General features: G+C 57.3%; 4 protein-coding genes across 6 annotated transcripts; all 4 read left to right on the forward strand.

The window, feature by feature from the left end:
* The first annotated feature begins 13 nt into the window (after positions 1-13).
* On the forward strand, positions 14-3,320 carry NPRL2 (NPR2 like, GATOR1 complex subunit). The gene is made up of 11 exons (XM_082639810.1): positions 14-198; positions 728-819; positions 921-1,089; positions 1,244-1,352; positions 1,726-1,862; positions 1,954-2,051; positions 2,171-2,207; positions 2,326-2,419; positions 2,495-2,612; positions 2,878-3,020; positions 3,107-3,320. The coding sequence occupies exons 1-11, from the start codon at positions 121-123 to the stop codon at positions 3,172-3,174; spliced, it is 1,143 nt and encodes a 380-aa protein (XP_082495936.1). The 5' UTR covers positions 14-120; the 3' UTR covers positions 3,175-3,320.
* A 1,215-nt stretch (positions 3,321-4,535) lies between these two features.
* Positions 4,536-11,246, forward strand: ZMYND10 (zinc finger MYND-type containing 10). The gene is made up of 13 exons (XM_082639448.1): positions 4,536-4,737; positions 4,994-5,102; positions 6,221-6,337; positions 6,464-6,517; positions 6,635-6,772; positions 6,850-6,938; positions 7,029-7,129; positions 7,462-7,634; positions 7,881-8,006; positions 8,089-8,210; positions 8,331-8,456; positions 8,544-8,800; positions 11,189-11,246. The coding sequence occupies exons 1-12, from the start codon at positions 4,646-4,648 to the stop codon at positions 8,617-8,619; spliced, it is 1,323 nt and encodes a 440-aa protein (XP_082495574.1). The 5' UTR covers positions 4,536-4,645; the 3' UTR covers positions 8,620-8,800; positions 11,189-11,246.
* RASSF1 (Ras association domain family member 1) lies at positions 9,016-17,988 on the forward strand. 2 transcript variants are annotated; one of them, XM_082639449.1, is made up of 6 exons: positions 9,016-9,477; positions 11,377-11,483; positions 15,537-15,641; positions 15,840-16,137; positions 16,261-16,376; positions 17,040-17,988. In XM_082639449.1, exons 1-6 carry the CDS (start codon positions 9,228-9,230, stop codon positions 17,184-17,186), a joined length of 1,023 nt encoding a protein of 340 aa, XP_082495575.1. In that variant the 5' UTR covers positions 9,016-9,227; the 3' UTR covers positions 17,187-17,988. The 2 variants fall into 2 exon arrangements, with proteins under 2 accessions (XP_082495575.1, XP_082495576.1); XM_082639450.1 differs by lacking the exons at positions 9,016-9,477; positions 11,377-11,483 and adding an exon at positions 11,886-12,193.
* An 861-nt stretch (positions 17,989-18,849) lies between these two features.
* Positions 18,850-21,485, forward strand: TUSC2 (tumor suppressor 2, mitochondrial calcium regulator). Of its 2 annotated transcripts, XM_082639134.1 has the most exons (4): positions 18,850-19,131; positions 19,526-19,618; positions 20,240-20,360; positions 20,531-21,485. In XM_082639134.1, exons 1-4 carry the CDS (start codon positions 18,986-18,988, stop codon positions 20,594-20,596), a joined length of 426 nt encoding a protein of 141 aa, XP_082495260.1. In that variant the 5' UTR covers positions 18,850-18,985; the 3' UTR covers positions 20,597-21,485. The 2 variants fall into 2 exon arrangements, with proteins under 2 accessions (XP_082495260.1, XP_082495261.1); XM_082639135.1 differs by lacking the exon at positions 19,526-19,618.
* The last annotated feature ends 1,021 nt before the right edge of the window (positions 21,486-22,506 follow it).

The following is a 22,506-nucleotide window of genomic DNA, read 5'->3' on the forward strand; positions in this document are numbered from 1 at the left end:
GCCTCACGGGTGTTCAGTGCGCAGGCGTCCTTAACCAGGCAGCCCAAACCTCCGGGCTGTTTCTGACAGGTGCTCCCAGGGACAGTGGCGCCAGCTACGGACCCCGGCCCCACTAGCGCCATGGGCAGTAGCTGCCGCATCGAATGCATATTCTTCAGCGAGTTCCACCCAACGCTGGGACCCAAGATCACCTATCAGGTGCCATCCGGGCTCGCGGGGCATGGGAGGCAAGGTTGAGGGACGCTCGGGGGAGTTCAGCCAGCTGCCTGGAAGCGGTAGAACCCCGTGCCCCGTGCTGCACGCAGGCACGCCACCCCTTCATTCGCGGAAAATCGTGAACCAAGAGTATATTCAGACCCAGTCCCAGGCTCCCGGTGTGGCAAGGCAAACAAACATTCACATAGGCAGTGATTGTGGGAAATCTGGCTGTGGGGGCCCAAGGGAGGTGCCAGGTTCTACGAGAGGTGTGAGTGGTGATCCACTAGTATCCCTGGATGCATAAGAATTTAGGTGAGGCAGGAGTGTGCCAGGTGGAGGGTACAGCATATGCAAAAGCCAGGAGGTAGGTGAGAACATAATGTGTGTTTGGAAACACAAAAGAGTAGGCCTGGGTGGATGGGAGAGAGGAGAAACCCTGGAGAAGAGGGATTAGGTCTTGGGGGTCACCCTGTGTATTCCACCTAGTTATAAGGTCCACTAAGGGGATTCTTGTCACTCCCTTCCACAGGTCCCCGAGGACTTCATCTCCCGGGAGCTGTTTGACACCGTCCAGGTGTACATCATCACCAAGCCAGAGCTGCAGAATAAGCTCATCACTGTGTGAGGCCCTAGCTGGGGGGTTGGGAGGGTTCCCAGGCGGAGTGGACAGACTTGGGGGTGAGAGGAGCCTGACTCTGTTCCCATCTGTTCCCCTCGTCCAGCACAGCCATGGAGAAGAAACTGATTGGCTGCCCCGTGTGCATCGAGCACAAGAAGTACAGCCGCAATGCCCTGCTCTTCAACCTAGGCTTTGTGTGTGATGCCCAGGCCAAGACTTGTGCCCTTGAGCCCATCGTCAAAAAGCTGGCTGGCTACCTGACCACACTGGAGGTATGCAACACGATGGGCTTGGGTGGATGGGCAGGCAGAGTTAGGGAAGGTGTTCACATGTCTCCAAAGCCCTCCAGACCCGGGAACCTGCCAGGGTAGGATGCCAGCCAAGGGTCCTGGGGTGTGCCCACCATGCTGTCCATGCTCCATCCAGCTAGAGAGCAGCTTCGTGTCCACGGAGGAGAGCAAACAGAAGTTGGTGCCCATCATGACCATCTTGCTGGAGGAGCTAAATGCTTCAGGCCGGTGCACTCTGCCCATCGGTATGGCCCAGCCTCCGCAAGGAGAGCAGAGGGGTCGAGGAGGGATGGGAAAGTGGCAGGGGAAGGTGAGCCCAGTCAAGGACAAGACTCGTGAACAAATTGGTGGCCAGGAAATAGCCATGAGCTGGGCTGATGATGTCCAGGGTCCAGTGCATGATGGGGCTGGAGAGGAGGAGGCCAGTAGAGCTCTCTAGCTCTGCTCCTTGGGCGTGTTCCTTCCCCTGTATGGACCTCAGTCTGTTGCTCCATAAAAGGGGAAGATGGCCCTACCCAGAGTCACCTTCCTGCCTCAAGGGTGGCTGGGAGGACTGGATGGTAATTGATGGCCTCTTGGAAGAGATGGCACTGAGGATATGGGTGGGGTCCCCTGCAGATGAGTCTAACACCATCCACCTGAAGGTGATAGAGCAGCGTCCTGACCCTCCTGTGGCCCAGGAGTATGATGTGCCTGTCTTTACCAAAGACAAGGAGGATTTCTTCAACTCACAGTGGGACCTCACCACACAACAGGTATGCTAGCCCTCCCTGGCTATCATGACCTGTGGCTGGCCACAGCCCTGGCCTCATCCCACCCCTACTGACCCTGCTCTTCCCTGCCCAGATCCTGCCCTACATTGATGGTTTCCGCCACGTCCAGAAGATCTCAGCCGAGGCAGACGTGGAGCTCAACCTGGTGCGCATCGCCATCCAGAACCTGCTGTGAGTGGGGAACAGTGACACTCAGGACAGGGTCACCAGTCAGGAAGAGCCCAGGGGCCCTGAGTGTGGGAGCTGGGAAGACATGGCCCTCAGAAGCTGAGTACAGCTATCTCCCCCAGGTACTATGGTGTTGTGACACTGGTGTCCATCCTCCAGGTAGGTGTGTCTGGGGTCTGATTAAATGGAGAATGGATCATGTGGCTGAGCCCAATTGGGGCTGTATCAGACTTCCAAGCCCTTCACTCAGGCCCCTGTGCCTCCTGCTACCCTCCAGTACTCCAATGTGTACTGCCCGACGCCCAAGGTCCAGGACCTGGTAGATGACAAGTCCCTGCAGGAGGCGTGTCTATCCTACGTGACCAAGCAAGGTATTGGCAGGCTCTGGGGGAGGCCATCTCAGGGAGGGCAGGGCCACCTGGAGAGCTGACCCCTGATGCCTACAGGGCACAAGAGGGCCAGTCTCCGGGATGTGTTCCAGCTGTACTGCAGCCTGAGCCCTGGCACTACTGTGAGAGATCTCATTGGCCGCCACCCCCAACAGCTGCAGCACGTTGATGAACGGTCAGAGGGGGATCCCCTGGGGCATGGAAGGTTTGCCTGAGGGCAGGTACACTCTCTGTGTCTCTCCCAAGCCCTGGGTCAGAGAGAAAGCAGGAGATTCCTAGTGAGCAGAATCATGTGGCACTGCTACTCCAGGAAGGCTTCCTGGAGGTGATGGGTTTGAAGGCCAGTCTGGTCATTGAAACAAAACTGGAGGGGAGAGTGGCCTGGCTAGAAGGAGGCCTGGCCAGAGCATCACCCCTTTCTTCCTCGACCCTCATCCCAGGAAGCTGATCCAGTTCGGGCTTATGAAGAACCTCATCCGGCGACTACAGAAGTATCCCGTGCGGGTGTCTCGGGAGGAGCGGAGCCACCCTGCCAGGCTTTACACAGGCTGCCACAGTTACGATGAGATCTGCTGCAAGACAGGTAGAGGCAGGCAGGACCACTGAGGTGGGGTTAGGGCAGGGTGGCCAAGCCAAGGCTTCTGACCTCACCTCCACCACACCACCTAGGCATGAGCTACCAAGAGCTGGATGAACGGCTGGAAAATGACCCCAACATCATCATCTGCTGGAAGTGAGGCTGGTGTGGGCTGGACCAGGCACACAGCTATGGCTATTCTCTCCTAAGCCCTGCCTGGTGCATGAGGACTAGACCTACAAACTAGTCCATACTGTCTCAAGGTTAACCCTCATTTCTATAAATAAAGTCATCCATTTCAACCTACCTTTATTGAATACTGCCTCTGAGTCAGCCACCAGAGAGAACTCGCAGTGAAAGAAATAGCCATGGTCCGACGCCCTGGAGCACCATCTGGTGGCCAGAACCAACAATGGGCATGTAAAAGTGCCCGCTAATTATAAACAAATAAATAGCCAGAAAGAATCAATTGGGAAGCTGAGATGAAAAGTGAGTTGGGATGGGAGCTGAGGCTGCTCTGCATCAGATTCTCAAGGAAGGCCTAGCTGAACTGACTTAAATTGAACTCTGAAGGAGGAAGAGTATTCCAGGCAGAGGTAACAGGCGCAAAAGCCCTGAAGCAAAAGCCACTTTAGGATGTATGAGGAAGCCAAGGGAAGCCCATGGGGCTGGAACATATTGTAGAAGACAAGGGGGAGAGGGGGAAGAAATGAAGTCCCGAGGTAGGAGAGAGGGCAAGAGCCTGATTCTGCAGAGTTGCTGGTAAGCTGCTTTGGACATAGTATTTTGAGGGCCAGAGGCAGCCAGATTCACACTCATGTGAGGAAGTAATGTCTCATGTACACCTTTAAAAGACTCCTGGTGGGAATTCCCTGGCGGTCCAATGGTTAGGACTTAGGGCTCTCACTGCCGAGGGCCCGGGTTCAATCCCTGGTCGGGGAGCTAATATCCTACATGCCACGCGGCGCGGCCAAAAAAAAAAAAAAGACTCCTGGCTACTCAGGAAGGTCAAGGGTGGAAATGGGTCCAGTAAAAAGACCACAGTAGTTACCTCATGAGAGGTGATGGCAGCCTGGCCTAGGATGGATTGAAGTTGTGAGCCCTGCGCAGTATTTCGGGTGTAGAGCCAACAAGGTGGAGCTGCGCGCGAGGAATACTGGAGCGAGGAGGCCACGGAGAGGAGCATCCGTGTGGGCGGAGAGGGAGCAGCTACAGGGAGAGCTGGTGGGGGGCGGGCCGACTTGACGTCCATCCGAGGAGGAAGCTAGGCCTCAAGAGTCTGTAACTCAGGGAGACCCGTGAGCCGCAGCCAGTTGTTTGGGAGAAAGCTCCAGGAGTCTAAGGAGGGTTGCTACCCGCAGCCTGGCAAGCAGGCAGACGCTGGCGTGACGGGACCCAGCGCGGGCCGCCAGCAGGGGCGGGACCCAGGCCGCAGTGCGCAGGCGTTGAGCTAACCGTTTCCATGGCGGCGAGGACTGACGCGCAGCAACCGCTCTACAACTGTAGGGTCCCAGACTTCGGCTCCGCAGGAGACCGTGGTCCCCAAGCGTGTCAGCATCCCCATCTCAGCGCAGGCCGCTGCTCGCGGTCAGCCGAACCCCACCTTCCCGCTTCCTGTCCCTTGCGCCGACATGGGCGACCTGGAGTTGCTGCTGCCCGGGGAGGCTGACGTGCTAGTGCGGGGACTGCGCAGCTTCCAGCTGCGCGAGATGGGCTCCGGAGGGTGAGGCAGCTGGATCCGGGGTCAGGTGGAGTCATGGGGTCAGAGTCCTTGAGTGGGGGAGTGTGGGCCTGACATTGGGGGGAGGGGTTGCCCGGCGTGGACGGGCCCCTCGGTGGGGAGGTAAAGCTCTCCGAGACAGGGTTATATGGTTCTGAGCCACCTTGGACCCCGGTTAGGCTTCAGTAGGACCCAACCCCCACACCCACTCCTACTGCACACATGTGCACCCACATGCACACACACCCTGCCTGGGCAGGTGGAACCAGCAGCATGAGAACCTCGAGAAGCTGAACATGCAGGCTATCCTTGATGCCACGGCCAGCCAGGGCGAGCCCATCCAGGAGCTGCTGGTCACCCATGGGAAGGTATGTTGGAGTCACAGGCAGGGTTCCTGTCTTCTCACCACCCCCCATCCCACCACTCTACCCCTCAGGAACACCCTGGGTGCCTGCACTTCCCTCTGGCTGGCACCCCTGTCCTCCCCAAAGGAAAAGGAAAAGTGTGTTTCACATTTGATTTTGCAGCCCTATGGGACAGGACCCTGGCATGCCAGGTGGGGTGCAGAATGTGAGTTGATTAGGGAGATAATCCTGGATCCTAGAACAGCCTAGGCTGTAGGGGGAGGGCCCAAGTTCTAAAGGCATTCCTGAAAAGACTGTCGGGCTAGAGGGAGGCACCCACTGAAGTGGGATGGGACTTTGTCATAGAAGAAGGCAACCTTCCCAACATGAGAGAGAGGGAGTTAGAAACCAGGGACTGGCTTAACTGGAATGTGAGCCAGGAGGTGGCACCAGTAGATGACCTGAAATATCACTTGACAGAAAGATTCCTCTGCAAGGAAAAGGTGGAGCCCCCTACTGGGGTGTGAGGTAGGAATAGGGCACTGTGAAGGGCCCTGAATAAGAGTGAGGCCAAGGGCTTCCCTGGTGGCGCAGTGGTTGAGAGTCCGCCTGCCGATGCAGGGGACATGGGTTCGTGCCCCGGTCTGGAAAGATCCCACATGCCGCGGAGTGGCTGGGCCCATGAGCCATGGCCGCTGAGCCTGCGCGTCCGGAGCCTGTGCTCCGCAACAGGAGAGGCCACAACAGTGAGAGGCCTGCGTACCGCAAAAAAAAAAAGAGTGAGACCAAGGCACACAAAAGCCTCGGGAGGCCAGAGAACAAGGACAGGGACGAGAGAGGGCATGAGCAGGAGGCCTGGCCTGAGAGGTACACTTGAATGGGGGAGGACCTGACAAGGGCTCAGGTGCAGGAGGAGCATGGCAGCCTGGGGACAAGGCAAGGGCCAGTAAGAGAAGGCCTGGGGAATGCCCCCACAGAGATGTTGGGGGCAGCTGGAAATGAAGGTGTGCAGGAGAGAGATCGGGAAGGAATTCATGGGGCATAGGAGAGTCTGCTGGGCTGGGCTGAGCCAGAGATGGGAGGGTTGCCAGGCTAAGGTAGGCCCACCTCATCATCCCTGTCCTTTCCCCTCCCCTTCAAAGATCCCGACGCTGGTGGTGGAGCTGATTGCAGTGGAGATGTGGAAGCAGAAGGTGTTCCCTGTGCTGTGCAGGCTGGAAGACTTCAAGCCCCAGAACACTTTTCCCATTTACATGGTGGTGAGCTGGGCCATCGGTTCATACCCCTTCCCACCCCTTCAGAGGGCCCTGGACTAGAGAGAGTAGCTGGCAGCCCCTATCCCTCTCTCAGCAGCCCAGGGCCCTGTCCTCCTCTTTATCTGACAGTTACACCATGAGGCCTCCATCATCAACCTCCTGGAGACAGTATTCTTCCACAAGGTGAGGCACCAGCCCTGCCCACTGGCTAGCCTAGGCCAGGGTCTGGCAGCAAGGGGGGTTGTGTCTGTTTGGGAAGGGCATCAGAGGCAGAATGTTTCCCCTCTACCTGCCCCTCAGGAGGTGTGTGAGTCAGCAGAGGACACCATCTTGGACCTGGTGGACTACTGCCACCGCAAACTGACTCTGTTGGTCGCCCAGAGTGGCCATGGTGGCCCCCCTGAGGAGGAGAAGTCCCAGTATGGCACCCCCATGCAGGTGGGCTGGGGTTCCCGGGGGTTGGCAAGGGCTAGACCCAGGCTCCCCTAGGTTGAACACCATGTGCCCCACCCCAGGAGCTGCAGAAGCAGGCAGAGCTGATGGAATTTGAGATCGCACTGAAGGCCCTCTCAGTGCTGCGCTACATCACAGACTGTGTGGACAGGTGGGCTGTCCTGCTAAGCCTGGGGCCTGCAGTGGAGGGCTGGGAGCCTGGGCCTGTAGCCTCAGCTCACCTCTCCATCCCCGTCCCTAGCCTTTCCCTGAGCACCTTGAGCCGCATGCTCAGCACCCACAATCTGCCCTGTCTCCTGGTGGAACTGCTGGAGCACAGTCCCTGGAGCCTGCAGGAAGGCGGTAAGGTCCTCCTCCACCTGCCTAAGCCCCAGTTCACTGCCTCCAGGACATCTTCCAGGATTGATGTGGGCAGCTTGCACACAGGCAGAAAACTTTGCCCCCTTGCCCACAGAGAATACCAGGATGCCTCACCCAAAGTGGGCCTAGACCTGGACTCTGCAGCAGGCAGGGCCTGTGTGTCCACCACTGAGGACTCACCCTGCTCTGAAGTGAGCAGCGCCCCAGCATGGGCACATCCTGTGCCCAGACAGTGGTCAATCCCTAGCCCACACAGCTGGCTCACTCACAGAGCATGCAACGCCCGCACACATTATGCTGGTTCCTCTCCCCAGGCAAGCTGCAGCAATTTGAGAGCGGCCGTTGGCAGACAGTGTCCCCCTCAGAGCAGCAAAAGCTGAGCAAGTTGGATGGGCAGGTGTGGATCGCCCTGTACAATCTGCTGCTAAGCCCTGAGGCCCGGGCCCGCTACTGCCTCACAAGCTTTGCCAAAGGACAGCTACTCAAGGTAGGGAACTCCTCCCACACCAGTCACCAGCGCTCCAGCACTGCCCCATGCCTCCCTTGATGTTTATTTTTGCCCACTCACCTCAGCCCCAGCCCTCTCTCCACACCTTGGGCCTCAGGTGACACAGCAGCTAGTAGGACATGGGTCCCACTGGCACCCTCAGCTCAGCCCAGCTCAGGCCCTCTTTGTTCCTCGACCCTCTAACCGGCACCACTTCACACTGGTCTCCCCTGGACACCCTTGCAGCTTCGGGCCTTCCTCACAGACACACTGCTCGACCAGCTGCCCAACCTGGCAGACCTGCAGGGTTTCCTGGCCCACCTGGCCCTGACCGAAGCCCAGCCCCCTAAGAAGGACCTGGTGTTGGAACAGGTAGGCACTAGGAAGTTAGTTGTTCAGGACCACTGCCCACTTTACCAGCTCCTCCCTGCCATTCTCCACTTCTCTTCCCCAGATCCCAGAAATCTGGGAGCGGCTAGAGCGAGAGAACAGAGGCAAGTGGCAGGCTATTGCCAAGCATCAGCTGCAGCATGTATTCAGCCCCTCGGAGCAGGAACTGAGGCTGCAGGCACGAAGGTGAGGCCTGCTGAGCTGGCAGAAAGGGTAGAAGGGAGGCAGAAGACATGGATGTGGGCAGGGCTGCTCCCGTCCACCCACCCACCAGGTCCAGCCAAGTCCTCCTGACCCTTTTCCCAGGTGGGCGGAGACCTACAGGCTGGACGTGCTAGAGGCAGTGGCTCCAGAGCAGCCCCGCTGTGCCTACTGCAACGCAGAGGCCTCCAAGCGCTGCTCACGATGCCAGAATGAGTGGTATTGCTGCAGGTGAGCGTATCCTAGGACCTTGGACCCCTGAGTCCCACTACCATACCTCTCATAGCACGGCATCCTCACCGGCCCATTTGCCTGTAGGGAGTGCCAAGTCAAGCACTGGGAGAAGCATGGAAAGGCTTGTGTCCCGGCAGCCCAGGGTGACAGAGCCAAGTGAAGGCTGCAGCTGCTGAGGGCCGACCACCCATGCCATACAACCCCGTGCCCCTGAACCTCTGGATCTCAGTCCGGCCTCTGCAAGCGCCCCAGCCTCCCAGGTGGTGAGGATAGCAGGCGGGAAGAGCTGCTGACCCATCTCCCCCAGCAAAGCGCTCGCCACTTCCTGCTCCACCCGGCGGGTAGGCTTAGGGTGCAGCCTCAGCAAGCTGGGGCAGGAGGCCTGGGCCGGGGGCAAGGGTCGGATGTGGGGACCCTCTTCCTCCAGTACAGTAAAGCTAGCTTCCAGAAACACGCCTGTTTCCGCGTGGCCCTTTGAGGTCGTCGTGGTTGTTAGGGGGAGGGGAGTTGCTCGCTAGATGAAGGGAGGATAGGAAACGGAGGGCGGGGACTCCGCGAGGGCAGCCCCTCGCCGCGCCCGCCGCCCCACTCTGCCTGCGGGCCGACACAGCCCGGGCGCCCAGGTTTCCATTGCGCCGCTCTCCTCCGCTCTCCCGCCGCTCTGCCTGAATCCCGGGGGCGGCACCGCATCGGGGTCCGCCCCGCTGCCCCGCCCGCCCCGCGCTCGCTTGAGCCCAGAGCCGGCGGGACTCCCGGCCCGACAGGGCCATGTCCGCTGAGCCTGAGCTCATTGAGCTGCGGGACCTGGCACCCGCGCGGTGCGCCGCCCCGGGCCGCACCCGGCTCGAGCGTGCCAACGCGCTGCGCATCGCGCCGGGCACAGCGCGCAACGCCTCAAGGCAGCTGGTCCCAGGCCGCGGCCACCGCTTCCAGCCCGCGGGGCCCACTACGCACACATGGTGCGACCTCTGTGGCGACTTCATCTGGGGCGTCGTGCGCAAGGGCCTGCAGTGCGCACGTGAGTAGCGGCCCTGTGCGCTGGCGGGAGACAAACGGGTGGCCAAGGGGCAGCACCGTCGCTGAGGGCCGTTGGGACGGAGGGGCTCGGCGGGTTCGGTTCCCACGGACCAGGTCCGTTACCTTTACCCCATAGCATAAGAGAGGGGGGGCCAATGGTTTATAACCTTGCCAAGCTCCACCTGTGTCTGGGACATAGGCAGAGGCTGTTGCCTGTGAATAACAAGGTGCTGCTTTCAATTTTAAAGGGTGCCTTGGCCCTTCTTGAGAAAGGCATTGTGCCTACCAGTCTCTGAGTTCATATTCCCACACCTGCCCCTTCCCAAAGATTCACTCTCCAAGTCCCGCTGCAGAATCCTTGCCGTGAAGGGAATTTACTCACCTATGGGAGACTCAGGCCTGGAAAAAGTCAGAACCTTGGGTGGGCCCCCTGCAAGCAGGAGTTTTGAGTATTCAGCAAATACCTATTGCAAGTGCAGTCAACCAGGTGCTAAAACATGAAACACAGCCACACACTAGCTGGTGCTTCTGCCCTCCCAGGAATCACCAGCAAGCAGAGGTTGCTCTCCCACTGGCTATATACCAGCTAGAATCACTTGGAATGCTTTTACAGCCCTCCAATGCTTGGACCCTACCACAGACCTGCTGATTCAATCACTGGGAGTGTACCAGCATTTTTTAAAAACAGATCCTTCTAATGTGCAGCCTGGGTTGAGAATCACTGCTCTGGCCCATTTAGGAACTTAGGGAAGGTGTCCCAAGCCTGTGTGTGCCTGGAGACCCTCTCATCTAGTACAGGAGTTTGTCCTTTATTCAGCTGGGAGGAGCACAGGAGTTGTGACAGAATACAAAGCATGAACAAGGGCTCGGATACAGCAGTGTTCCCAAGGAGAAATAAAGTGGCTATGGAAATGAAAAACAGGACAGTTTGGGTGTGTGTCAGAGGCAGAAACAAGGGCGGAATCAAGGATGAGTTGGGGTGGTTTTGTTTTGTTTTGCCTCAACTGGGAGAATGGTAGTGACTTCTGCTGAGCTGAGGAACACTGGCAAGGGTAAGGGTGAGGAAAAGTGAAGAATTAAAAGGGGTAGGAAAGTGAGTTAAATTCTGGGCATGTTGGGTTGAAATGTTTATTAGACATCCAAATGAAGATAGTGACACATAGGATTTGATCTCAGTGGGGAGGTCAGTGATGGAAGCCTTGGATCTGGGGTAGGTCAGCGTACACAGAAAAGGGAAGCGATCAGAACTGAGCCTCGGACACTCCACCATTAGATCTAGAAGTTGAAACAGAACTAAAGGAGCTGAGCAGGAGCTGCAGGGGGGTGGGAGGAAAACCGGGGTAGCGGGGGCCCCCGGGAGCAAGCATCAGACGATGCTGAGGAGGTGAAGACGGAGACAGGACCGCCGGATTCGGCGGTGCGCAGGAGTTTCCTGGAGGGAGGGGCACGCCTGACCGGAATGGGTAGAGGGTGAAGGCGAGGAATTAAGTGTTTGTAGACCAGTGTTGGTAAGTTTTTGGTGTGAGGGGAGTAGAAACAAATGACAACTAGAGGGGGGGCACTGGGTTAAAAGTTTTTAATTTTTTCCCTTCAAGTAAATGGGCGGAGGGAGGGACGCTGATAATGAGGAAGGGGGAAGTTCTGCCCTAGGCTCTAGAAATGCAACTGTTGAGCAGGCCTGGATCCCTAACCGCCTGAGGCCTTCCCGCCAGTTTCAAGACGCCGGGGGACCAACAGTAAGATCTGCGTAGCAGTGGGCGGTAACGGGGCCTGAGAAAAGGCCGATCATGCAGAACACCGCGAGCAACGGCCTTCACCCCGGGGCTTCGCTTCTGCCCTCGGGACGCTTCTCCGAGCTGGTGCTGGGGTTCCTCCGCCTCACGGCCAGCCCTCTCTGCAGATTGCAAGTTCACCTGCCACTACCGTTGCCGCGCGCTCGTCTGCCTAGACTGCTGCGGACCCCGGGACCTGGGCTGGGAACCGGCGCTGGAGCGGGACACGAATGTGGTGAGCGCGGGACCGGGGAGCTTACAGGCAAGGCAGGTATGCGCAGACGAGCGGGCCACATTGCAGGCGTTCCCTAGGGCCGCCTGGCCCTACGCGCAATGAACGTTCTGATAGCCGACTTCCCGGCGGCAGAGAGTAGCTAATTCTGCGCGCGGGCTCGAAGGTGTGCCGGTGGTGCTGAATCGGCCCTTACCGCTCGGAGCCACCGAGGCTCCGAGCAAGCACAATTTCCGTACCTTCCCACAGCCGCATCCGCCCTTGAGGCCACGCTGGTGCACATGCGCACACGTTCCAACTAGTTCCCCTGTGGGAGGTGGGGCCTGCGAGGCGGAGCTGAGCTGAGCTGAGCTGCCCGAGCGATGAGATCATTCCTGGAGGCGAGGCGCGTGTGGCCCCGCCCTTCGACATTCGTCTTCCAACGAGATGAGAGCTAGATCCGCGCTGTCTACGTTTCAGTGTTAACGGTTGCGGCGCGGACACTGGTTCCGGCGCACGCGCACACGCGCCTGGGGCGGTGGTGGGAGGCTACGGGCGCACGGGAACCGGCGGGCGCGGCGATGGGCGAGGCGGACGCGGGAACTCCCTCTTTCGAGATGACCTGGAGTAGCACGACAAGCAGTGGTTACTGCAGCCAGGAGGACTCGGACTCCGAGCTCGAGCAGTACTTCACAGCGCGTACCTCACTGGCGCGCAGGCCGCGCCGGGATCAGGTGGGGGCCGGGGGTTGCGGGAAGCGGGCTGGGGGCGGTCGCTGGGACCCCGATCCTCCCCGGTAAGTTGCCTGGTCGAGAGCTTGTGGGCAGCCCCGCCCTGCCGTGAGCGTGGGCCAGCCCTCGGAACCGTGTGTTGGGCTTTCAGCGCGTCGGTACTGAGTGCTGAGGCCTTGCTGTTTCTGTCACAGACCGGTTGAACCAGGGGAAGCAGCTAAGTGGCATGGGGTAGACCAGGGACAGGCATTATCCACCGATTACTAAGGCTGACTGCGCAGTCTAGACTAACACCTCTATTTCCGCGTGCGGGCGCTCCCACCCCCTCTCTGGGGGACCAGGAGGAAGTGGAGGGGGAGGAGTCCTCTCCGGGAATTGAGAAGTGTTTAGGAGAGAGGCAAGGGAAGGTCCAGGCCCCTCCGTTTGCACTCCTGGATGGAGCCAGCTTGGTCCCCATCTCTTGCCGGTCCAGGCCTGTCACCAGCTACTGGACTGTGGAAGATTCTGAGCCTCTCCTCCTCTGCAGTGGACCAGGAGTGCTCGCTTGGGCAGCATGTATAGTAAAGTTAGAGCGGACCTGGAGAAAGGGGATCTGGGAATGTATGGGAAGGAAGCCTCGTTCTGGACTGTAAGCATCCAGGAACACTTTATCCACAAGAGGTGGGGAAGGCTAGATTGTAAAATGCCCCGAGAGGGGTCAAGAGAGATAGGGGTTACTAATCCAGGACTATAAATTGCGGTGCTGGAGCAGCTGTGCCTCTCGGAGTCTCCCAGGTGTCCCCATTATCAGAGACCTCTGTGATGTGTGCCATGAGTGTGGCCACCAGGCTCAGATAACTGTTCCGGAGATGGTACACTTCAGAAGAGCACCCTGGTCAGGCCATCAGGAAAGAGAGATGGGGACCATGAAGTAAAGTTCAGTATACCTGGCAGCAGTGGGGCAGAATTCTTTACATGAGCCAAGAAAAGGGAGTTGTGGATAACTCTTTAGGGGAAAATTCTATACCTGGAAAGCTGAGCCCGGAGTTTCGGTGCAAGGTTTGAGTGTGGATCCCTGGGACTGTCCCTGTGTCACTCAGGCCTGAGCCATCTTCCATTGTGGAAAGGTAAGAAAACCACAAGACACTAACCAATTGAAAAGGAGGCTGGGGAGTCCCAAGTTGTATGTAAAATAAAACCATCAGTCACTATGGACAGTGGCAGAGTAGAGGGTGGATGGCTATAGTGTGTCGCAGAAGGGAAATTCCATGGTATCCCTCTGGGACAGCTGTTGGAATCCTCCTCCAGCAGTCAGCTTCGGAAAATGGAAAAAAATACTCTTCCTCCTCTAGAATCCTGGGAGGACAGTGCAGTATCTCCAGTCCAAGTCCCTTGTTCTATGAATAAAGATACTGAGGGAGGTTCACCTGGAGAAGGGAAGGGGCTGGAACTGAGGTCACTGCATCCCAGCTCAGGGTTCCTAGATAACCCAGGAAGGGAAGAGGAAGGACCCAGGCTAGAGCTCAGAGCCATCACAAGGAAGGGGAATGAGTTAGTGCCATCTCTTTGATCACCCTGTTCTGTAAGTAGAATTCTCTTCCTTTTTGCCCTGGCACTAATCTGCTCAGCTTTCCTCCTGCCCCTAGCACCCCTTCCATCCTGACACTCCTTCCCACTGGGGTACTTCTTCCTGTCTCAAGCCCTCTCCTTGGGCCTGAACAAACACATCCACCCTTTATTCCCAACCTCCAGCCCTCATTTTACCTCTCAGATCCCTTGTTTTCCAGGGTCCAGACCATTTGTTCTTACTAGTCCTACAGGGTCTCCCACTGTCTCCAACAAGCTTTCTGCTAGAGTTTTTTTGTTTTGTTTTGTTTTCAGTATTTATTTGTTTATTTATTTGGTTGCTCCGGGTCTTAGTTGTGGCACGCAGGATCTCCGTTGCAGCATGTGGGATCTTTTAGTTGCGGCATGCAGGATCTAGTTCCCTGACCAGGGATGGAACTCGGGCCCCCTGCATTGGGAGCGTGGGGTCTTAACCACTGGACCACCAGGGAAGTCCCTAGAGTTTTCACTTCTCAATGCTCTTTTCCATCTAGGAGACTTTTGGAAACTTGGGGAAGCAAATCGGCTTCAGTTCCCACCCCTCCCCCAACCTCAGTCCTCAGTGCCATGTACTTGCTGGCCACTGAACAGCAGCAGGTTCTAGGTAAAGAGCATACTGCTAAAAGGCTGTGGACTCTACCCTACCCTACCCCCCTCATCTGTCCTTCCTATTGTCCCCATGAGATGGTTTAAGCTTAGGGGGCTCCAAGGCAGTAGTCAGGAAGAAGCCTGGCTGTCCTGGGCTCAGAGCTGAGCACAAGGTTAAGCTTATTCTGCAGGAGACCTTCTGATGGGAACTCCCCTGGGACAAGGCATTGGTCAGTGATGATCTCACCTGTGTCTGTGACACTTCCATTCCTACTAGGGCCTATCTGACTTCAACAGGAGGTAAGGGTGATGCAGTGGGACCAAGGGAGTTTGGCAGAAGCCCTGGCCCATACTCCACCCTTCAGACAAGAATCCAGTCCCTGGAGGAACAGAGGAAGGGCTGAGTGGTAAAGCTAACACCTTTGGGCTAAACCTCTAGACAGCAGAGAGGAGGTACATAAGCCTCCCTGTTTGGCAGTTGTGGGACAGGCTTTACCAGGAGGCTGCCCATGCCAACTTCTGGCAGATTGGATACTGGCCTGAAGCTGTCATTTGTGAAGATTGGGTCAAGATCAAATGGCATGTCATAGTGGTTTCCTCACTATGTTTGAGACATGCAGGGCTGGCCCAAGTCCCCCACCAAGGAGGCTAAGGTTGTAGACGTTGCCCTTCTCGTCCTGCCCACTGGTCGCTGGGCTCCTGGTGTGTACCATTCCCCATACCTCTCACCCTGCAGTGGGCCATGGCCAGAGCAGAGTGGCAAAGTGGACTGCCTTCTCCAGGGTATACCCTGACCCCATCCAACTAGGGTGCTGGGATCAAGCTGTTCCTTTTCAGAGTCCCCGATCTTTTCCTGGCTCCTAGCCTCATGCTTTCAGTTGCCTTGGTTTTAAGGTATCCTTAGGGCCTCACCCGGTGCTGAGGAGGCTCCAGGCAGGTGGCAGAGAGAAGCCAAATGATTCTGCCTTGGCTGTCTCCACCCATAGCATGCAGAACCAGGGGCAGTGATGGGTTCTTCTCCTCAAGCCTCAAACTTTGTTGTCAGTTTCCAAAGGCTGCCCACAGGCCATTTTTCAGAGTGGTCCACCCAGGGCTTAACCTCCTTGCCTGTGACATGCATTGCAGAGGAATGGGTTTCATAAGGATCCTATGTCCATGCTTGCCCATCTTTCAGGATGAGCCCGTGGAGTGGGAGACACCTGACCTTTCTCAGGCTGAGATTGAGCAGAAGATCAAGGAGTACAATGGCCAGATCAACAGCAACTTGTTCATGAGCCTGGTGAGTTGACAGCCTGTTTTGGAGAGAGACAGGAACCCAACTGTGTGCCTGATGCCCAAAGGGTCACAGCTGAGGTATTCTTGGGTAGACCCAAGCAGTGATTTATTCCCACTCAGCCTAGCCCCAAGTGGACCGGTAGTGCCCAAATCTGTTCCATCTCATCTGGCATCTAGTCATGGTTTGGTTTCTCCTCTTTAGAACAAGGATGGCTCCTATACAGGCTTCATCAAGGTTCAACTGAAGCTGGTGCGCCCTGTCTCAGTTCCTGCCAGCAAGAAGCCACCCTCCTTGCAGGATGCCCGGCGGGGCCCAGGGCGGGGTACAGCTGTGAAACGCCGCACCTCATTCTACCTGCCCAAGGATGCTGTCAAGCACCTGCATGTGTTGTCACGCACACGGGCACGCGAGGTCATCGAGGCCCTGCTGCGCAAGTTCTTGGTGGTGGATGACCCCCGCAAGTTTGCACTTTTTGAGCGGGCTGAGCGCCATGGCCAAGGTGGGCTTCCCACCCCACCCCACCATGTGTGAGGGTATATATGCATGTGCCTGTGCACGCAGGAGCTGAGGGGGCTGGGCCTGCCTCTAATCAAACACTCCCTTCCCCCTGCCTGGCTCTCAGTGTACCTCCGGAAGCTGTCAGATGATGAGCAGCCCCTACGGCTACGGCTCCTTGCAGGGCCCAGTGAGAAGGCCCTAAGCTTTGTCCTGAAGGAGAACGACTCTGGGGAGGTGAACGTGAGTAACAGCCCTCCTTAGTTTCTTGGTTGTGACTGGGCAGGACTGGTGGGTTGCAGGCTTGAAGGAGGAATAGGGCTGCAGACAAGCCCTGCAAAGCCTCTCCAGGAGTACATGAGCCTTGTAGCTAAAGTGAAGGCTTCCAGGAAACTCATGCCAAGGCCTAGCGCTTGTCCCAAGGAGCCAGGAAGAACTGTCTTGGTGCACTGCTCTTTCCTATTGTGGAAAGTCCTCAGGAGATGCAGGAGTCCATCTGATGGCATTCTGATCTCAGGCCAGGTCAAAGCCACACAGATGGCACAGGACAACATGCAGGCACCCCCTTCAGGCATTAGAACCTTTTGCCTGGAAGCTTTACAGCTCCAAGGTAGTGCATCTGCAGAGTGAGATCAAACTCAGAGAGAGTGGTCACGACCTGTTCACAAGTAACTAGGGAATGTTTGGTTTGGTTGCCTGTCCACGAGGTGACTGCCCTACTTTGTGGGGCCCATCTTCTATATGGATTGTTGTTGGGAATCCTAACACAGACCATTCAGGCAAGAACCTGACATTAGAAAGCCCCATCCTAGTTGTGTGATCGTGATGCACTGGTGTTCTTTGGGGAGAGCCTGCTGGTTTGGCAGTGGCCTGCTGTAGCCTGTGTCTCCCTTCTCCCCCCTACAGTGGGATGCTTTCAGCATGCCTGAGCTACACAACTTCCTACGCATCCTGCAGCGGGAGGAAGAGGAACATCTCCGCCAGATCCTGCAGAAGTACTCGTATTGCCGCCAGAAGATCCAGGAAGCCCTGCATGCCTGCCCCCTGGGGTGACCTCTCGTACCCCTGGGTGGAAGGAAGAGAGTAGGCAGCGCCAAGGGCGTGCCGTGTGAGTGTGCAAAGGGCCACGTGGCCCAAGGAATGAGTGTGCATGGAGGCCCTCTCTTGCTGGGGGAATGAGCCCAGAGAACAGCGAAGGAGCTGGCCCCCTGTGTCCACCAGTGGGTGTAGCAGAGCATGGCTCTGCATCCTTCTGCCCTTTGTGTACTGGGTCATGGTGGGCCAGGGTTGCCCTGGGAAGCTGCTCCAGGCTTGCAGCAGGGGTAGAGGAGACAGAAGTCTCCTTAATTTGTGTCTCAGATATGAGAATCTTGGAGACGCTACAAACAGAATAGGGTCATGTTTGCAGGGATGAGGGCCCTCACCTATGGTGAAAGGTTGTGTGTTTCGGGTCTTGGATGGGGTCTCAGGACAACCCTATCAGAACCGAGCGTGGGTGTTCAAGGTAAGACAGGCATCAAGAAAGAGTCTAGGGTTCCCTCTACTGCACCTTCTGACTCCTCACACACCCTGGGGTCAGGGAGTGCTGGCTCATGGTGCAACAACAGTGCCTCTGCCTCCTCCAAGGAGGATGTCCCTGTGCCAGGGTCTGTGTGAGTGTGGGCACTGGCCCAGGTCTGTGCCTTGTTTGCCAGTCAAAGCCAGGGTCTTTCCCTTGGGTATTTTTGATGATGTGTGCGAATGTATGTAATATTTTGTGGCCTCAGTTGAATGCCTCCTGTGGGGGAAGGGGTGGGGGTGACAGTCATCAGGGCCTGGGGTCTGAGAGAATTGGCTAAATAAAGATTTAAGAATTCTCCTGCTTTTGGATTCTTTATTATGGGCCCTCGTCTGCAGTTGCCCCTCATGCCAGTGACTGCCAAGGTTGATGGACAGGCTCAGAGCACCTTTTCAAGTGGGACCATGGGACAAATTTGTGAAGGATGTGGTGTATGGATATGTACTGAGTTATCACTCAAACCCCGGGGCTCAGGTCCTGGTGGGGGAAAGAACATCGGCTGCAGCCAGAGCTTAGGGAAACCACACACTCCAAGCTGTGGAAGGCGCTTCACCAAATATTGAGATAACTACTGTGGATCAGACACTGCTCATGGCACCAAAGGTACAGATATGTTAACTCTTGCCTTCATGAAGCATGGCTTCTGGTGGATCTGGAAAGAATTCTGAATTTGAAGTTCTTCAGCCCTGAATGTAGATATACGACTACATTAAGCTAATTCCTTAATTTTTCCTTAGGTTCGGTTTCTTTGCCACGTGCCACAGTGGGGATCGTAAAAACGGTGTGGGGATAGAATGAGGGCAGACGGGCACTGCCCAAACTGGCCTAGGGTCAGGCCCTAAAGTGCTGCTTTGGTTGGGCAGGCCCGCTGAGCCTGACCTCTGGGGGTCGGGGATTTCGGGGCCGCAGTACAAGCGGAAGAAACCAGGTGGAGAACACAGCCACCGCTTTCCAGGCTGTGAGCTGCCCCAGCTGGAGAGAGCGTGGCCTGCTGGGACCTGACGTCTCGCAGTGCATGCTGGGATACCTAGCATCTGAGGGCAGCTATTAGTCCAGCCCCGCGGACCGACGAGAGAAGCAGCCAATCAGAGGCAGCAGCATACGCAGTGTTAGGAAGCGGAAGTGAGGTTTCCGTGGAGACAGCGGAGCCTGCGGAAGGCGGCGGCGGCGGCGGCGGCGGCGGCGGCGGCGGCGGCGGCACCTGCGAGCGGAGGCCTAGGCGGGGCATGGCGGCGCGGACGGCCCTGTGAGAGCGAAGCTGCCGCGGGGCCCGCCATGCGCCGGCGGCCCTGACATGGGCGCCAGCGGCTCCAAAGCTCGGGGCCTGTGGCCCTTCGCCTCGGCGGCGGGGGGCGGCGGCCCGGAGGCGGCTGTCGCTGAGCAAGCTTTGGTGCGACCGCGAGGCCGAGTCGTGCCCCCCTTCGTATTCACTCGCCGCGGGTAAGGGCGTGGGGTTCCGCCCCCGGGAGGACAGACAGGCGGCTGGGTGCCCCGCGTCATGGGGCGCTCCCGCCGCTGTACCCCCTACACCCGAGTCAGGACGACTCCCATATTTCAGGCTCCCAGAGGAACAAGGGGTGGGGAAAGCCGAGCAGTCGGTTCCTGGCGGCCTGGCTGCTCTGAAGGTCTCCCGAGGAGAAGAGTGGGCCTGAGGCTTGTCCTGGGCAGGTCCTCTTCACGGTGAAGCTAAGATAGGGCCTCCCTGAGACTTCAGAACCTCTTCCTTTCATCCCATCCATCTCAACCTGCAAGCTGAAGGCTCCTATCCTCCCTCACCCCCAGTTCTCCCTCGAGGAGAATGACCCTCTGTTTTGTCTGTTTCTGTTCCCCACAGTGGTGGGGTTGGACCTCTCTGGGTAGTGGCCGGGAAAGCAGGACTGGTCCCCAGCGTTGGGGATGGGGCCTGGGGAAAAAGACCCTCACCCAGGTATGTTTCCCAGATCTGGAGCACTGACCTCCCCCCTCCCCCAAGCGGCCCAGACAGGAGCACTAGATTGGCCTGGCTGTGATGGGCCCTGGGGAGTGACACTCAGGTGATGCTGGAGATTTGGCTGTAGTTACTAGGGGGACCCCAACAGTGGCAGTTTGGCTGCATCAGCCACCTGGATGGGGGAGGATGCAAGCTTTTTCCCTTCAGGCTCCCTCCTAGCTCAGGCATCTGCTATCTCAGGCTTTGGCCCTGGGCCAGCAGTGTCTTCTGGAGTGAGACCAACATGCCCAGGCCACCATCCTGCCCACTCTCGAAGCCCTGGGTGAAGGCAAGGGCCTGATGGAACGGCTCCTCTTGCTGAGCAAACCAGTGATTTTTTGGTATGGCCTCTCTTCTCATAGTCTGACAGAGTAGCACTGGCCACCACCCCACTCCCCACTTCCTTCTAGTAGACCCCAGATCCTAAGCAAGGGATTTTCCAGGCATACTAACCTCCCTTCCTCCCACCAAGGTTGTTCCTCCCTATTTGGGGGAGGGCATACTTCCCTGTGGTCTGTGGCATTTGCCATGACTAGTTTGGGGCTCCAGCCCAGCCTGTTCCCCTCTCCCTCTGCACAGCTCCATGTTCTATGACGAGGATGGGGATCTGGCTCACGAGTTCTATGAGGAGACAATCGTCACCAAGAATGGGCAGAAGCGGGCCAAGCTGAGGCGGGTACATAAGAACCTGATTCCTCAGGTGAGGGGCTGGGCAGTGGTCATAGAGCCTATGTTGATTGTGTGGAGGTAGACCCAGATGGGGTCTGCTCTTATGGTGGGGGCTCTTCGGGGAGGAGCTGGGAGGAACAGGAAGGCTTCCTGGAGTAGGGGCCCTGAGCTGGCCCTCACTAGCCTCTGTTTCCACGGCAGGGCATCGTGAAGCTGGATCCCCCCCGCATCCACGTGGATTTCCCTGTGATCCTCTATGAGGTGTGAGCCTGAGGGGTGGCAGGCATAAACACCCGCTGCCCCAGCAAGAAACCCCCAGGCTCAAGGTGTGGCTTCCATTGAGGAACCTAGGCTGGGGCCACAACCGTGAATAAACTCCACTGGCCCGGAACCTTCAACTGTGAGCAGGGCAGTCCTACAATGCTGGTTGGGTGTTGGTTTGTATGTGGACGAGAGGTGGCTGGTGGCTGGCAAGGGCTGATGGCGGAGTTACCAGTCCACCTTTCCGAGCAGTCCCTACAAGGAGCATGGCAGGGCATATGCTGGTCAGGAATGCCTGGTTCCTGTGCCCTTGCCTGGCCTGCATTCTTCCAAGCTTGCCTGGGGCCCAGCCCTGCTGGAGGCTACCGCACTTTACAAGCAAGGTCTGCCTTTTTCCAGCCCCAGGGCTGTGGGAGCTGTACACAAATGGGAACTTCCTTTCCCTCACTTCCTTTACCCTCTCGTTGGAGCATTTCAGCCGTTTGCTACCTCGATTCCTCCTGTGTTGGACAGAAGCTGGGGGCAGAACAAGCCTGATTCTTCCTGCCTACCTGCCCATCTGTTCCCACCCCCAGATGGATGGACAGTTTGCTGGCTGTTAATAGGTGTGGGAGGTTTCTCCCTCTACCCCGGGCTGGGCTGATCCCTCCCCACTGCAACTAGTTGTTGACCCCCACCCCAATTGAGAGGGCATAGGATGGGGATCAGGAAGGGTTCTGGATGCCTGTGCCTATGGGGTGTTGCCACATCCCACCTACTGTGTCTAATCCCCCTTGCCCTTACACATCCACCACCCTGTGATAAGGGACAGCACCCTAGGGCTGGTGCCAGTAGCTCTGAGGAGCCCACCACCCCTTCCCCTACAGTGTACCCATCCCTTCAGGATCAGTAAAAGTACTGGAGCCCTGGGTAGGGACAGAAAGGAGAGAACAATCATAAAGGAATACTTAAAATGTGAAAGCTTGTAAATAGTCTAGTCCAGGATGTTGGGGCAGAGTCTGATTTCTACATAAAAATGACTTTTTTTTTTTTTTAAATTCCTTACTGTGCAAACTGTTCTTTAAGCGTGTGAGAAATGGCTTGGGGAGGGTAGCCCTCAATCTAGGAAGGCTGTTGTGTTATTTGTTCAATAAAATTATTTGTAGACCCTGCATACAAGAATGACATCTCTGAGGCTTGATACCCAGTATCTAGACCACCACCTGGGCATAGTAGGTGGGCCTGGGTGGGGGACTCCTGTTGCCCACGTCTCCAGCGAGGCCCAGAGTGAGCCTGAGCCTAGCCTGCGGCCATTCCAGCCACAACCAGCAGGTGGCAGTGTATTCACACAGACCTCATTGCAGACCCCCTCAGGATGGAGAGCCATTCGTACTTGTGTATTGTGTTCAATAAGCGGGGACCCCTGGAATTGGAAGGCCCTGGGGTACCTCACTAGGGATTGGCCCCACCTGCCTGACCTGAGGTGAGAGTGTGACCACACATAGGTCTGGAAGTTGTTCTGCCCCCAGCTGTGCCAGCTGACCCCACATGAGGTCACAGCCTGAGCCCCATGGACCTCCAAGGCCCAGCCTTAGGTGGACAGCAGCCGAGTGGGTACCACTGCCCTTGACCTACTGCGAGGCTCTGCAGCCCAAACCTACTTGCACTACCAGGAGAGTAGGCTTGGGGCTTCTGTTCCAGCAGGTAAAGCTCAGCTACCCAGTACTTCCTCTGGTCCTTTCTGACCTGTCTTCTCACCTGCAGCCTGCTCCCTGTGGACATTTGGCCTACACTTCTCAGGTCCTGCTATGAGGCTGGTTCTCTACTAGGCCTAGCCCTTGCCCATCAGCCCATCTCCCAGTAAGGGAGGAGGGAGTTCAAGGACACAGGCTGCTGGGTCTGGGAAGCTGGCCTACCTGTCTTTTGGAGGTTTAAAC

This window comes from Mesoplodon mirus (genome assembly GCF_964341445.2).
Source record: "Mesoplodon mirus genome assembly, chromosome: 12".
Taxonomy (NCBI): Eukaryota; Metazoa; Chordata; class Mammalia; order Artiodactyla; family Ziphiidae; genus Mesoplodon; species Mesoplodon mirus.